The following is a 16,161-nucleotide window of genomic DNA, read 5'->3' as shown; positions in this document are numbered from 1 at the left end:
AAAGTAGGAGTATTAACCCTCAGGCCAACTGCCTAATAATGAGACATGAATACATATGGGCAGATTACTCTATTATTGTCCATGGTGGGTTTCAGGTACTTTCCTGTGAGGCATCTGGTACTGTTGCTGTTAGACAGGATACTGGAATAGATGGACAATTGATGTGTTCTGGTGTGGCAATTCATGTGTTTCTAGGAGTTTTCTGCTGATTTTTTTTTCTTACTACTATTTTTTTGTTCTTTTGGGAAAGACTATGTTGAACAGAAGGCTGTTTAAAAGTCAACATTTGCAAAGCATTACCACAGAGGTATGAGAGTGCCTGCTAATACGTGACTGGGGAAACTGTGTTAATCTCAAATGTCACTGTGTGATAATTTGGCAATTGGTGATATTTTAATGGCTAATGCTGTATAACAGCACAGTTTGTCTAATGACAAGGTCCATGAATATCTTTTATACAACATGACTTCATTGCAGGTAAAATGGGATCTTTTTTTCTGGGATTGTGCAGCAACCTAGTACCATAGCTATAAGCTATTTTTCCTGTTAAGTTTAAATCATAATGATTTTAAATGGTGGCTTTTGAAGATGCTTGCTTTTTATTTAAAAAATTGAATTGCAAAGCCTTCTTATAAAAATTGTCTGTTGAAAAACAGATCCATACCATTTACATATACATGAAGAGCTAAAAGGACACTGTCAATCTTGAAAAATGAGTTTAAAGCACTATCAAGTATTATACCAGCCCCACAGCCATTGGCCATTTTTTGTAGTTTTATAAAACATTTCCCTATCTTTTAAAAAATGTCATTTCTCTGTTGCTTTGTGAAAGACTGTCACAAACGGGGAACTGACTGTAGAAATACAATGAAACTAACTAAATATATACAGGTCTGTCGCATCTTAGCTGGGGTTATGTTCCGCAGTCAGTGGGTAAAGCGAAAATCGCGTATAGTCAAAATGACCCTTGAAAATCCCTTAAATCACCCATAAAGTACAGTTTTGTGTATACAGCCCTGTACAGTACTATGTATTGTATACAGCAATGTAAAGTACAGTATATAATAAAGACTACATATGCAAAATATAATTTTACAGTATTTTTGACAACATAGAGAAGAATGAAAGAATAAAAAATGAAAACAGTACAGTACTGTAAACCTGAACAGTCACCAGTCTTCCTGGATATTCTTGCTAGTCTTGTACTGTACACACTCCAATGATTAGTCTTCCTCTTCCCCTAAGTGTAATTTTGAGGCTTCTTTCCATAGAAGGATCATATTCAGAAATTAAATCATTCAAGTATTTTGCTGCTTGGAACACTTCAGAAAATTTATGAAGATTCCAAGTTGCTGGCTCTTCCTGTTCATCATCATCATCATCATCTTCTGTAGACGATTTTATTAGTTCCTCTAACTCTTTGTCAGTCAATATTTCTCTGTGGCCCTCAATTAATTCCTCAGTTTCTTCCTCGAGGATGTCGACGAAGCCATCACCACCCACTTGCCTGGCCACCTGAACAATGAGTTGCACTTCTTTGTCAATGATCGGGAAACCCTTAAAATCATTCACACAGTCTTCCCATAGGTTTTGCCAACATGCATTGACTGTTTCAGGCTTGATTGCATCCACTGCCTGTTTAATATAAGTGATGCAGTCAGCAATGTTGAAGGACTTCCGACACTCCATCACATTAACATTGGGATCAGCATCCATAGTGGTAAGGATCCATGAGAAGGTAAACCTCGTGTGCGTGGCCTTGAAACAGCTAATGACGCCTTGGTCGAGAGGTTGGAGGATGGAGGTGGTACTAGGGGGGAGAAAAACCACTTCAACATCGTTATGCGCAAACCGAAGTGCCACAGGGTGGTCAGGAGCATTGCTACGATCAGCACCACTTTAAAGTAAAGTCCTTTCTCTTCAAGATATTGCTTGACCTCCAGAATGAAACACTTGTGGAACCAATCCAGAAGTAATGCTGCTGTCACCCAAGCATTTTTATTTGATTGCCAGAACACAGGCAGGAGATTTTTGTTCTTTCCTTTTAGGAGACGGGGATTTGCAGCCCTATAAAGCAAGCCCAGCTTCATTAAATGCCCAACCGCACTGCCACAAAGCAACACAGTCACACGGTCTTTAGCTGCCTTGAACCCAGGGGCTTGTCTTCCTGATTTCGAAATATAAGTGCGGGTGGGCGTTTTTTTTCCAGAAGAGCCCAGTTTCGTCAGCATTAAAAACTTGTTCTGGAAGATAGTCCTTTTCCTCTATGATTTTCTTTAATTGTTTGGAGTAGGCTTTTGCTGCGTCCTCATTGGCAGATGCAGCTTCACCAGTAGTCTGCACGTTTTTGAGGTTGAAGCGGTTCCTAAAACTGTTAAGCCAACTTGGCTGGCTTTGAATTCCTTCTTATCAGAAGGCTGTCCCTCTTCGGCGGGAGGTTTGAACAGCGCATAGATGCTAAGAGCCTTTTCTCACAACATGTTGCCATTGATAGGCACCCGTTTATGGTTCATGTCTTCCAGCTATAAGTTTAATGCCTTTTCAGTCTTCACTAAAGTCTTATCATGCACTTGGCTCCTCACCTTAGCAGTTACTGGAGCACTTGATGCCATGGCTTGATGAATTTCTGTCTCTCGAATCTTGATGGAACGGATGCTAGATTCATTGCGACCGTATTTACACACCACGTTGGCGATGGACATACCTTCTCTCAATAAGACCAACACAGCCAGTTTGAGCACCAGATGAAGTAGGTGGCTTGCGTTTAGGGGCCATATTATATGAAAAATACATACTGTCTCTTTAAACAGTACAAGTACAGTAGAGTGTCAATCAGTATGAGAGGCCCAGGGGGACTGAGTACTGTAGTGGGAACAGCAGTACTGTAGTGGGAACAGCAGATTCGCTTCTCCCATCTCACAATCACTCCGGGGCATGTATACTATTTTAACTGTTTTTTTTTGTTCTTTTTTTGCCAACCTTCCAGGGTTATTATAGGGGAGAACCTTATCACAGGCCTAAAGACATGCTGTTGCTGTCAAGTCCCCCCCCCCCCCCCCCCGCCAAATATTTTAGTGGGAACAGCAGATTCACGTCTCACGCTGGTGGAATCGCTCGCACTCCCTCCCCCCCCCCCGACCATGTAAAGCTGAAATTGTGCATGTTAAATGCGCGCCAGATGCAACAGACCTGTATAGTGCTCTGTTTCAGAAAGTAGACAACTAGGGTAGGAGAAATATTTTTCAAGATAAATATATTTCTCTTTATTTTATAGTGAGCTTAACTGTTACTTGTGATGATAGAAGTTAAGGAATCTTCAAACAGAAGTTTGAGTTTTAAGTTGATGTCAAATTAAAAAGGTAGATTCATTCTAAAACAAAATATTCAAAAGACAGATCTTCCAGTCACCTTAAAATTCTGGAATTCAGTGTTCATAAAGAATCCTGTCATAAGTGGGTGTGATATAATTGTTTGTTGAATGGGCAGCAGAAAAAGTGTGAAACCTTGACCCCATTGAAGTCTATGGCAAAACTCCCACTAACTTCAGTGGGACTAGGATTTCACTCTTAAGGTATAAGGCCTGTCTGTTTCCTTAACTGTGATCTTGCAAACACTTACTGAAGTCAGCAGGACTACTCACATATATAAAGTTGAGTGGATGAATAAGAGTTTGCAGAATTGGGGTCTTAGTGTTTTGTTTTAGTTGTATTATTATTATTTTTTATGTGGTGTGACTGGAGGAGATTGTATGAGTGTTTGGGAATTTAGTTTATATTGATCTATTAAAATGTTAATGACTTTTGTTATTCCTAGAGCTCAGAAAACAGGGAGGTATTGTGACAATTCGACATTACATTGTTTCTGTTTTTCATGGAAATGTTTTTATTTGAATTTTTCTGAACTACTGTAATAACACCTAGAGCCGGAGCTAGAGATTTATAATTAATTAAAAAAAATTTGTTCTTTGCAGATAACTACAGGTGATTTTAAAATGTATTTCATTTTTGGCCCAATCTCACAATCTTTACTTAGGCAAAACTCACACTGAAGCCAATGAGTAATGCCTGAGTAATGAATATGTTCTGTCATAATACATGCATTTTCCATTACTGAAATCACAATAGCATATTTTAAAATGTATGCAGAAGGGGAAAGCCACAGATAGCTTTACATAACCTGTCAGGGAATTGAATCCTGATTGAAAGTCCTTGGAAGTCAGTGGAGAAATTCTGATTAACTTTAGTAGGATTTAGATTGAATGCAAAATTGTTATGGCACTGATTGTCCCACTGAAATCAATGACAACATTTGCAGTGATATCGAACGGTGCCAGAAACACTTTCTTTTATATGGTATTTAGTATATATTTAGGTGTATAGTAGGTATGTTGTGTGATGAATGGGAGTATGAAGTGACAGCTGGTTAATTTTTTTTTTTTTTTAACAATAGCTGCATTCTTTAGAAGAACCCATTTGTCCTGTTCTTCCTGCCACTTTTTATCCAAAGGCTTTTATAGCATAAAATCATAGATCTAGAATATGGTGATCTATATGTATTACTGACTTTTTTGAGACACGAATGGGAGAAGATAAAAGGTTTCTGGAGGTACTTAATTTTTTGACAATATCCGGGCAGTGTAACCAATATTCTGATTCCCAGTTTTGAGACAATGAGTCATAAATGGATCAACAATTGGATTTTTTTTTAAATGTATAGTTGTGAGTTTCTAGCAAAGTGAATCCAATGAAACAATACAGTGATACACTCTTCACCAGGGAGCAACTCTTGTTGAAGTAGTACTTTGTTTTGATCGCTGTTGCTGTGGTAGCTCTCAAACAATGTTCTTTTGTGTTTGATTTATAGTGATGAAAAGTAAGATTTTATAATACTATTTCTGAACAACATTATCCAGATACCGCATAATTTGGTACCACAATAGCTATGATGACATATAGCACAGAAAACAGATTTATAAATTGTTGAGGAAAAAATCAAATATAAAATGCCATTGCAGCATGTAAGAGTATAACAGGGGTCGGCAACCTCTGGTATGTGGCTCTCCAGGGTAAGCTCCCTGGCAGGCCAGGCCAGTTTGTTTATCTGCCACGTCAGCAGGTTCAGTCGATCGTGGCTCCCACTGGCCGCGGTTCGCCGTCCCAGGAAGCAGCAGCCAGCACATCCCACAGCCCGTGGCGCTTCCTGCCGCCTGCATTGGCCTGGGACAGCAAACCGCGTTCAGTGGGAACCGCGATCGGCCGAACCTGCCGACGTGGCAGATAAACAAACTGACCTGTCGCGCCAGGATGCTTACCCTGGCGAGCCGTGTGCCAGAGGTTGCCGACCCCTGGACTATAAAGTGAGGTATTATTCATGCATCAGTACAGAGTAAGTAAATTGGCAATGCACTTTAATTGCACCTCTGCTATTCAAGAGCTCATTATATTGTTCTGTCCAAGTAAATCAAATTGTTACTGCTTATTGTGAGATTTAGCAATGACTCTCATGATGTCTTCTCATAATTACTATACATCCTGCACAATGTTGATACCAATAGAGGCTGTGAATGTTGTGTTGCTTGGGTTTCACTGTTTGCTGACTTTTACTAGTAAGTGGTCTCAGCAAACTTATTTTTGAACTGCAGGGCACAGAGTTCATGTGTCTGTATAATGACCCCATTTCTAAGATACCTGTATTGTGAACCATCCCAATTGGGGGAGAATGCTGAACTGCGAATGAGTCTACTTAAAATCTTACTTCAGCCACATGGTCCTGAAAACAGAGAGGCACCTTCTACACTAGAACACCTTATTCTTCAGCTGCTTTGTGACTTGATTCCACATTTTCAGGTAAAAGTTAATTTAATGCTTGGCCCTGCCTTCTGCAAATAAACTTTTGTTAAAGCAGCTTTTTTATTGTATTACTCCTTTGTGTGTTCACATGCAATGCTGCATTCCAACTCTCCAAACTAGATTTGATCAGCAGCTTGGAAATCTAGAACTAATAAGTCTGGCTTTCTTGGGGAAGGTAATATAATTTTTTTTTAAGTGATCAAATCTGACCATGCAAGTTCTAACTGGAAACATGTGTTATGTGTGATAGTAACTAATGATGCTGATGACCTTGTATATAGTTTAAGCTGGGAGAGCAGCGTGTGAAAGACGGAATGTTATTGTCCTGAACCAATCACAGTCTGCTGTTCTTTGAGTGCTTGCTCATGTTGATTCCATTCTAGGTGTGTGCATGCCCAAATGCGCGGCCATCGGAGATTTGCCTTAGCGGTACCCTTAGGGCTGGCTGTGGTGCCCTCTGGAGTGCCGTGCTCATACCATGGTATTTCAGGCACTGCCGGCCCTACACCCTCTCAATTCCTTCTTATTGCCCATGGTGGTCGGTCGGAGCACCTTTCTCGCTGAGCAAGAGCTAGCGGTTTCCACCATTCTGAACTTCGTGCCTTAGGGCCGTTGTACATAGTTCTCATTTGATAGTGTTAAGTAGTTGTTAAGTGTTAATTAGTAGTTAGGGTCCCAGCGAGACTTTTCCCCAGGCGGGGCATGCCTTGGTTTAAGCTCTGCTCGGGTTTAAGCCTTGGTCTCCCAGGTTTAAGCTCTGCTCGGACTGCAGCAGGCCTATGCCCGTGATTGCCCCCATGGCAGCTGCCTTAAGTGCTTGGAGGAGGCACACGTTAAGGAGTGGTGCTGAATCTGCAAAAATTTTCAGCCCTGCACCCAAAAGAAGCAGGATATCCATCTCAGGGCTCTCCTGATGGAGTCCACCCTCCACCCGGCTTCAAAGCTGTCCAGACAGGTCGTACCTAGTGCCTCAGCCCCAGTGCGCAGCGCAGCACTGGCACCCAACTCCTGCTAGCGTCATTCACCATCGCCGGTGCCAAAGAAGAAGGTCAAGAAGTGCTCCCTGGTACCGAGCAAGAAGGCCCAGGAGTCATTTAGCAAGGGACCTTGACCTCCCTGTCAGGCTACTCCGGGGCCATGCAATCATGCCTCCCCAGCTGGGGCTCCCAGCCCCCTTAAAGGTCTGCCACTGACTCCTGGGAGAAGTATGGGACCCACACTCCTGCCTGCACCTTCATCATCCCAGGCTCCCTAGGTGCAGAGAGAGCGTAGGTCTCCATCTACTCCAGTGAAGACGCCGGTGCCACAGGACCTGGCTAAGGTTCCCCAAGAGGGAAAGCCTGCTGTTAAAACCCCTCAGGAGCAGGGGAACAGCACTGGTCGCCGGACAGAAGATGTTGATCTTCTCCGCTGTGTCTGGAATCCCGGGGCAGATCTCAATTGCGTTGTTGATCGCTCTCCCTTACTATTCCCAGCACCACTCACTCTCTTGACGGTCGTCCTTTAGGCATCGATCCCAATCACCAGCACAGTTGGAAAGTTCCCCGTCCCGTTCTTCCCAGCATCAGTACCGCTCTCCACGCTACAGTTACTATTCAGTTACGCCTGTGCAATGGTCACTCTATGTCAACCTGCTGGGTCCTGGACATACCCTGCAGTTCTCGGCCACCCCTCCTTCCTGTCCCTGCCTCCTCATTTCGCCGTCCGTCTTCCGGGGCCCTTCTCAAGAGCAACTCCTCATTTAGGAGGTCAAGAAGCTCCTGGGCTTGGGGGCTGTGGAGGAGATTCCTCGGGACATTGAAGGAAGAGGATTCTACTTCTGCTCTTTCCTAATCCCGAAAGCCAAAGGGGGCCTCAGACCCATCCTGGACCTGCGTGACCTCAACAAGTCTCTCAAGAAGTTGAAGTTCCACATGTTCTCCCTGGCCTCTATCATTCCTTCCCTGGATCCGGGGAACTGGTACACTGCTCTCAACTTAAAGGATGCCTTTTATCATGTCTCCACATTGCTGGGCCACAGGCGTTTCCTGCGTTTCATAGTGGCCGGGTGTCACTTCCAGTTCACGGCACTACCCTTTGGCCTGTCCTCGGCTCCCTGGGTATTCACAAAGTGCATGACACTGGCAGCGGCATACCTGAGATGTCGGGGGTAGGGTGAGGTGTCCAGATCTTCCCATATCTTGACGACTGGCTCATCAAGGGCAGGTCTTGGGAGCAGGTGCAACGTAGCCTCAATCTGGTGTGGTTCATCTGCAATGATCTGGGCCTGTTAATAAACACAGAAGTCCATGTTAACACCAGTTGAATGCATAGAGTTTATCGGAGCATTTCTCGACTCCATGTGAGCTGGGGCCTTCCTTTCAGAAGTGCAATTCCAGGCCATGTCAGACTTGATCGCTCACATAAAGAGCCATCTGCTCACCACAGCCCACATGTGCCTGTGACTAATGGACCACATGGCCATGTGCACGTACATGTGCACAGCCATGCCCGACTTCATCTACAGCCTCTGAAGGTGTGGCTAGCCCTGGTCTATAGACCCAGCAGGCACGCCCTGGCCCGTGTGGTCACGGTGCTGAGCTACGTGCTTTTGGATTCTTGGCTGGATCCCAAGTTAATGTTGCAGGGGGTTCTCTTTGTGACCCCATCTCCGTCTCTTACCCTGGTCTCAGATGCGTCAGACCTGGGCTGGGGAGCCCATCTGGGTGAGCTCAGCATCCAGGGCCACTGGCCACACAGTGATCTGGCCCTTCATATGAATGTCAGGGAGTTCAGAGCGGTTTTCCTGGCCTACCAGGTGTTCTTGCCCCACTTGGCAGGAAGGTGCAGGTCCTGGTGGACAGTACAGCCATGATGTATCGCCCTGATGCCAGGTCTTCAGATCTTTGTTGGGAGGCTCTCAGCCTCTGGGACTTTTGTGTGCAACATGCCATTTTTCTGGTGGCCACCCACATGCCTGGAATCAGGAATGTCCTGGCAGATTGCTTCAGCATGACCTTTTTGTCTCACCACGAATGGTTGCTTCATCCAGAAGTAGTCTGCTTAATCTTCAGCAGGTGAGGGACTCCCCGGGTGGACCTGTTTATGTCTAGACATAACAGAAAGTGTCACCTGTTCTGTTCTCTGTGGGGCAGGGACAAGGGCTCCCTGTTGGACGCCTTCCTTATTCTGTCGTTGGAAGCACTGATGTACACCTTCTCCCCAGTACCGTTGATCCACAAGGTACTGCTGAAGTTGAAGCAAGACAGAGCATCTCTTATTCTCATAGCCCAGCGTGGCCTCATCAGCACTGGTTTGCTGTGCTGCTGAGTCTCTCAGCAGCCACCCCATTGCAGCTATCTCTTCTGCTGGATCTGCTGTCCCAGAACCACGGTGACCTGCTGCACCCGAACCTGGCATCACTGCACTTGATGGGTTGTCTGCTGCCTTGCTGAGTGTGGATGAACAGGAGTGTTCCGCTGGTGTCCAACAGGTCCTGCTGGACAGCAGAAAGACCACCAGGGCTACTTGTGTGGTGAAGTGGAAGTGGTTTATATGTTGGGCCTCGGACTGACGCATTCGTGTGGAAGAGGCCCCACTGCAGGACATCTGGTTGCACCTTAAGCTCCAGGGTCTGCCACCATCTTCAGTCAAGGTATATCTGGTGATCATTTTGATGTTCTACCCTTCGTTTCAAGGCCAGTCGGTCTTTGCCCATCCCATGACGGCGCGCTTCTTAAAAGGTCTAGAGTGCCTTTACCTGCATGTTCGGGACCTGGTCCCCTCTTGGGACCTGAATCTTGTGCTGTCAAGGCTCATGGGTCTCCCCTTTGAACTCTTGGCTTCCTGCTTTCTCCTGGAAAGTCTCCTTCTTGTTCACTATAACTTCGGCCCATAGAAAGATCAGGGCGCTAACAGTGGAGCCGCCCAATAGGATCTTCTATAAGGACAAGATCCAGCTGCATCCAAGGTCATCTCCTAGTTCCACACTGGTCAAGACATTTACTTTTAAGTCCTTTATCCAAAGTCTAATGTGACGGATGAGGAGTGTGGGCTGTCTACCCTGGATGTCAAACGGGCACTGGTCTTCTACATAGATAAAACAAAGCTGTTCCATAAGTTAATGCAGTTGTTCATTGCTGTCACTGACAGGATGACAGGTTGCCCAATGTCAGCCCAGAGAATCTCGTCTTGGATCATGGTCTGTATCTGCTTTTGCTATGAGCTGGCAAAGGTGTCCCCACCAGCCATCATGACAGCTCATTCGACTAGGGTGCAGGCATCATCATCATCAGCCTTCCTGGCACAGGTGCTGATCCAAGAGGTCTTTCGGGCCACAACCTGGTCGTCTGTCCACACGTTTGCGTCGCACTACGCAGCAGGGTCAAGACGATGCTGGCTTGGCAGAGCAATGATGCGAGTTGTAAGACTGTGAACTCTTGAGCCCACCTCCATTGATTCGGCTTGTGAGTCTCTTAGAATGGAATCGACATGAGCAAGTTCTCGAAGGAAAAATGGCTATCTACCTTTTGTAACTGTTACTCTTAGAGATGTTGCTCATGTTCATTCAATTAACTGCCCTCCTGCCCCTCTATCAGAGTTGTCGGCAAGAAGGAACATATAGGGCATAGGGCCGGCGGTGCTTGATATTCCAAGGCGTGAGTGCGGTACTCCACAGGGTGCCATAGACAGCCTTACTGGTACTACTAAGGCAAAAATCTCCAACGGCTGCACTCGTGGGTGCACACACACCTAGAGTGTAATGGACATGAGCAACACATTTTGAAGAATGACAGTTATGAAAGGTAGGTAACCTTTTTTTACACCCAGCTCTCAACATCATGAGCTATTTTGAGAAAACTCATGACACTTGAATTTGGATGGGTGGTTTTAAAATGTGAAATGGGCTATACAAAGTTCTTATGTTTTAATAAGATAACACAAATTCTGCCTTTACGTAAATAAGTGTGACACTCTCTGAAGCCAGTGGGACTATGTACTGGAAGGCACAACTGTACTCTGTGTAGGCTGGGATTGTCAAAGGGGCCTACTTCTCACTGAAATTCATGCGAAGTAGGATGCCTAATTGTTTTAGGCCTCTTTCAAAATCTTAGCCATAGCTCATTGAGGAGAAGAGGGGACGAATGGTCCAGTGGTTAGGTTGCAAGCCTGAGACTCAGGAGATGCAGAAGGAACTTCCATGCTCCGTCACAGATTTTCTGGGTGAGCTTTCACAACTCACTTAGGTCTGATCTGTGCTTCATGGTTAGGTCAACATAAGCTGCCTTGCATCGACCTAACTGTGCAAGTGTCTTCTCATATATTTGGATCCCACCCATGTAAGTGCCTCTCTGTGCCTATTAGTAACACCCCCTCCCCGAGTGCTGTAGAGTCAGTGTCAATATAATTGGATGGACATAGTGTCAGGCCTGATTTACACTACGTGTTTATACTGATTTTAGCAGAGTTAAACCGATTTAACGCTGCACTCGTCCACACAACGAGGCCCTTTATATCGATATAAAGGGCTCTTTAAATTGGTTTCTGTACTCCTCCCTGATGAGAGGAGTAGCGCTGAAATCGGTATTACCAAATCAGATTAGGGTTAGTGTGGCCGCAAATCAATGGTATTGGCCTCCGGGTGGTATCCTACAGTGCAGCACTGTAACCGCTCTGGACAGCAATCTGAACTCAGATGCACTGGCCAGGTAGACAGGAAAAGCCCTGCGAACTTTGGAATTTCATTTCCTGTTTGGCCAGCGTGGAGAGCTCACCAGCACAGGTGACCACGCAGAGCTCATCAGCACAGGTAACAGTGCAGTCTCCTGAGCATGGAAAAAGAGCTCCAGCATGGACCGCACGGGAGGTACTGGATCTGATCGCTATATGGGGAGAGGATTCAGTGCTAACAGAACTCCGTTCCAAAAGACGAAATGAAAAAACATTTGAAAAAATTTCCAAGGCTATGATGGAGAAAGGCCACACCAGGGACTCAGTGCAGTGCAGAGTGAAAGTTAAGGAGCTCAGACAAGCCTACCAGAAAACAAAAGAAGCAAACGGAGGGTCCGGGGCAAACGGAAGGTCCGAAAACATGCCGCTTCTACTCTGAGCTGCATGCAATTCTAGGGGGGTCCACCACCACTACCCCACCCCTGTCCGTGGATTCCGAGGTAGGGATGGTAATCTCACCATGCCTGAGGATTCTGCGGACGGGGAAGATGAGGAGGAGGAAGAGGAGGGCGTGCTAGCAGAGAGCACACAGCACTCCGTTCTCCCCAACAACCAGGAGCTTTTTCTCACCCAGACAGAATTACCCTCCCAAGCCAGTAGCCCAGACAATGAAACCATGGAAGCGACCTCTGGTGAGTGTACCTTTTGTAAATATAAAACATGGTTTAATAGCAAGCATTTTTTAATAATTGATTTGCCTTGAGGACTTGGGATGCATTATTGGGATGCCTTGAGGACTTGGGATGCAGTTATTGGAAAAGTTTGTTAACATGTCTGGGGATAGAGTGGAAATCCTTCAGGGACATCTCCATGAAGCTCTCCTGGAGGTACTCCAAAAGCCTTTGCAGAAGGTTTCTGGGCAGCGCTGCTTTATTCGTCTTCCATGGTAGGACATTTGACCATGCCATGCATGTAGCAAGTAATCTGGTATCATTGCATGACAAAGCCTAGCTGCGTATGGTCCCGGTGATTGCTGGCATTCAAGCAACATCCGTTCTTTATCTCGCTATGTTATCCTCAGGAGAGTGATATTGTTCATGGTAACCTGGTTGAAATTCAGGAATTTAATTAAGGGGACAGAGATGGCCATTCCTACTGGGCTGTTTGCCTGTCGCTTAAAAGAAATCCTTCCTTGCAGGTAGCCAAGCGGGGGGAGCGGAGGGGGGGGTAATGGCGCTGAGCTTTTTCACGTTTGGCTAGCAGGGATCTTCCCTGCTACCAGCCACGCGGTGGGGGGAAAAGGGGGATGATTAGCAGTGATCTTCCATGATACTAGCCACGCGGTAAGGGGAGGGGTAAAGCGATCATCCCAGAGAATTGGATGCGGGAGTAGTTTCTGCTGCTGCATGTTAACAGGAAAGAAGCAGCACTGAACGGGATTTGCTTGGTATTTGGGAAAGGAGGGCACTGTGTATATGAAGGCTGCAGAAGCCAAAAGACAGTGGTTTACCATGGCCACATGCAAGCTGAATTCTGCTGCCTGGACCTGTCTGTGAGATCTCTAACTCCAAAGCCGCAGGCACTCAATATTAAGACGCAAAATGCGGCCTTGTAGTGAAATCGCATGTGCTATGTAAGGTGAATAGTGTTGTTCACTGTGAAAGAGTATAACCATTGTTCTGTAAAATGTATCTTTTTAAATACTTCTCTCCCTTCTCGCCCACTCCACCCCCATGGACAGCCCAACCAAAAAGCTGTCATTGCTTTGAAATATTTTTAGTGGCCTTTTCCTTCCCTCCTATCCTCCTCCCAAACCACACCCAGGATACCTTGTCAGTTCTCTCGCCCTTTTTATAATGACTTTTTAATAAAGAATACATGATTTTTAAATGATAGTGACTTTATTTCCTTAAGCAAGCTGTAATCGAAGGGGGAGGGTGGATTGCTTACAGGGAATGAGTCAATCGGGGGGGCCGGTTCATCAAGGGGAAACAAACACAACAGTCGGACCGTACCCTGGCCTGTGATGAAACTAGTTCTCTGATGCGCACCACTTCCTAGTGTGCTCTTCTAATCACCCTGGTGTCTGGCTCCGCGTAATCAACGGCCAGGTGATTTGCCTTAGCCTCCCACCCCGCCATAAAGGTCTCCCCCTTACTCTCATACAGATTGTGGAGCACACAGCAAGCAGCAATAACAGTGGGGACATTGGTTTGGCTTTCAGGAGCCATCCCACAATCCCCACACTGACAAAGCAATTGATATAAGTGCTCTTTGTGAGGACACACACCACCAACACAAGGAGCCAAGTATGTACATACAATAAATTTAATAACTGTGGTGACTTTATGATGACATAAATAATTTTGTAGTGTAGACATGGCCATAGCCTGTTTGTGCCTTTGTTCTCTGTCTGTAAAATGGGAATATTAGGTGCAGTGAGGATAAATACATTAAAGATCGTAGGATGCTAATAGACTTCAAAAGGGACACAGGAAACTTCTCAGAAAAATAGTTATGAACCTGCTTTATTCCTCCCAAACCAAAACACACAACTATAGGAGTGAACTTTGTTTTGCTAGAAATTACATTTAAGAAAATAAAAGTGTACTAAGCTTTACATTCTCTTCATTGTCCCCTTGTCCACCGTATGTCTTTCACTGCAGCTAGGAAAATCTTTGGCCCAAGAACTCATAAGCTTGTTTTCATAACCTGTCCTTTCTTCCTCCTCCGATCCCCAAGCCCTTTTTATCCTTTCTTTTTCTTGCCCCTTGTTTAGTCCTGCTAACGTGTGTTACAGAAATGCTGAAACACTTCATAATCATTTTGTTGTCTTATGGTGGCAGCCACTGGTGAAAGGTTCAGCTGGTCACCTGCAGACTTTCCTCTTGATGAATTCAGCAGGCACAAGGCGCCTGATTAGAGCAGATGGTTCATTGTTCTTAATCCCTTGGAATAAATGCCAGTATAGATGAGATCAAAACCATATTCATAACACCAGCTCCAGAATTTTGATCAGAACAGCTGGGTTTGATTGGAATTGGAATTTTCAAGAGCAGAACATCTTTCATATCTAACACATTAACTTATTGAAGCACCTTGTTGTTTGAATCCTCTTCTGCACTGCTTCCAAACATAGAGTGACACTTTTGGTCAAGACACTCAAATGCAATTTTTTTCTGTAGATAAACTTACATCGTGGTTCAGGGGAATAAGATACTGACCTGCTATCTCTTGAGACTGAAATTGGAATCAAGATTAGATAATAAGAAAAGTGAATTTTTTTTGGGGGGGGGAGGGTCTCAATAATAACACTTCAGCATTAGAAAACCTCTGTGCCGCTTGTTCCATTTGGCAATCGCTAATCCAGAGAAGCTCAGGAATTAAATTGCATGCAGTAGCAAATCAGGAACGAAGGACCCCAAACCAAAGATGTCTGTCTGTCGTCCCTCTTAAGGAAAAGGGCAGTACTTGTTAATTCTTTAAGTTTTTGTCTGATTTTACTTGAGTTTCAAACTGCAGATAGGCTTGTCTGTTTCAACGCTGATCCTGCCATGAGTCATAGAATGTTAGGGTTGGTAGTTTATTTCTGAATGTGTTTCTTGAAAAGTTTGCAGTAAAAAAGTTATACAACTCTTAGGACCAGCTATAGAAAATGAAACTCTTCCACACATCTTGTAAGGAAGAAGGAAAATAAATTAAAAAAAAGTGTGTGTGTTTATGTGTTTAAGCTATCTCTTTTTCTCTACAGATAAAGGACTTGTCACAAATAACGGAAGCATTGTTCTTTCTAGAAGAATTATTCCGTAGTCTGCTTCGCTACCCTGTTTTTTGGAAAGTTCAGTTATCCCAGCTTTGTCTGCAGATTTTGTGCTTCTGTGAGATTTGTCTGAACGTGACAGGGGAATGTTCATCTACAATTTGCTTAATAGAGCAAAATGTTGAGTTCTTGCAAGAGGTAGGAATTTGGGAGAAGATACAAAAAGCTACATTAAATGGAAAGATTGTTGCCATTTTAAAGGTGGTCTTTCAAAGTGGCTCTATACATGCAGTTATTTTTTCTTCCTAAGAATCTTTGTCTAAAATGATCATCTGTGCTGAAAAAGCCAATCAAAGGTTCTCATTATCCTCACTGTGAGACCAACACAAAGTTAATACAAAATTCATAAGCAAATAGCATGCTCTGTATTTGCAACAAGCACCATCTTCCAATATATTGAACTTGTACAAGTTAAGAAATCTGAAATGTTTTGATCGGGCTGTAATCCTCAATCAGGGTTTGCAGTTTCAAGTCAATGGGACTTGTGCTCCTAAGTTGCATAGGTGCTTTTTAAATCTCAACTTTTGGTGTCTAAATATTGCCGTAGGAGCCTAATGCATTTTTGAAAAAATTGGGCTATTAGTCTAAAACAGTTCACAATAACTTTTAATGTATTGGAAGTCTAAATAACTTTTCATTATTAATGTTGAAGTAGCTTTATTTTGAAGCAACAAAGGTTTTTTGTTCCCTAGAGAAAATCACTCCACCCTATTAGAAACATGATCTAGGAGCATAGTTTGACCATTGCAGAGATCAGGTTGCCACTGTCTGTGAATTTCACTGCTTCAGGCCCAGTATTTTCACAGAGATTTGTGTACTATGGATAAAATTGCCCCCTTCCCC

The 16,161-nt window shown here is 44.4% G+C and overlaps 1 protein-coding gene across 8 annotated transcripts in view; it reads left to right on the top strand.

Moving 5' to 3' along the window:
* The window catches only part of FOCAD (focadhesin), a 210,354-nt gene that overhangs the window by 37,916 nt on the left and 156,277 nt on the right, over nucleotides 1–16,161 (top strand). For 4 of the 8 annotated variants that reach the window (XM_050944099.1, XM_050944101.1, XM_050944100.1 and 1 more), the window contains 2 exons: nucleotides 5,642–5,846; nucleotides 15,250–15,456. The exons of 1 other annotated variant lie outside the window; for it this stretch is intronic. In XM_050944099.1, the coding sequence (XP_050800056.1) occupies nucleotides 5,642–5,846; nucleotides 15,250–15,456 (412 nt within the window). The remainder of the gene's footprint in view (nucleotides 1–5,641; nucleotides 5,847–15,249; nucleotides 15,457–16,161) is intronic. 3 more of the 8 variants (XM_050944103.1, XM_050944102.1, XM_050944104.1) reach the window with 2 other exon arrangements.

The sequence above is a fragment of the Gopherus flavomarginatus genome, chromosome 3, assembly GCF_025201925.1.
Source record: "Gopherus flavomarginatus isolate rGopFla2 chromosome 3, rGopFla2.mat.asm, whole genome shotgun sequence".
In the NCBI taxonomy this organism is placed as follows: domain Eukaryota; kingdom Metazoa; phylum Chordata; order Testudines; family Testudinidae; genus Gopherus; species Gopherus flavomarginatus.
Note: the sequence above shows the minus strand (reverse complement) of the source record. Positions and strands in the feature narration are given on the sequence as shown.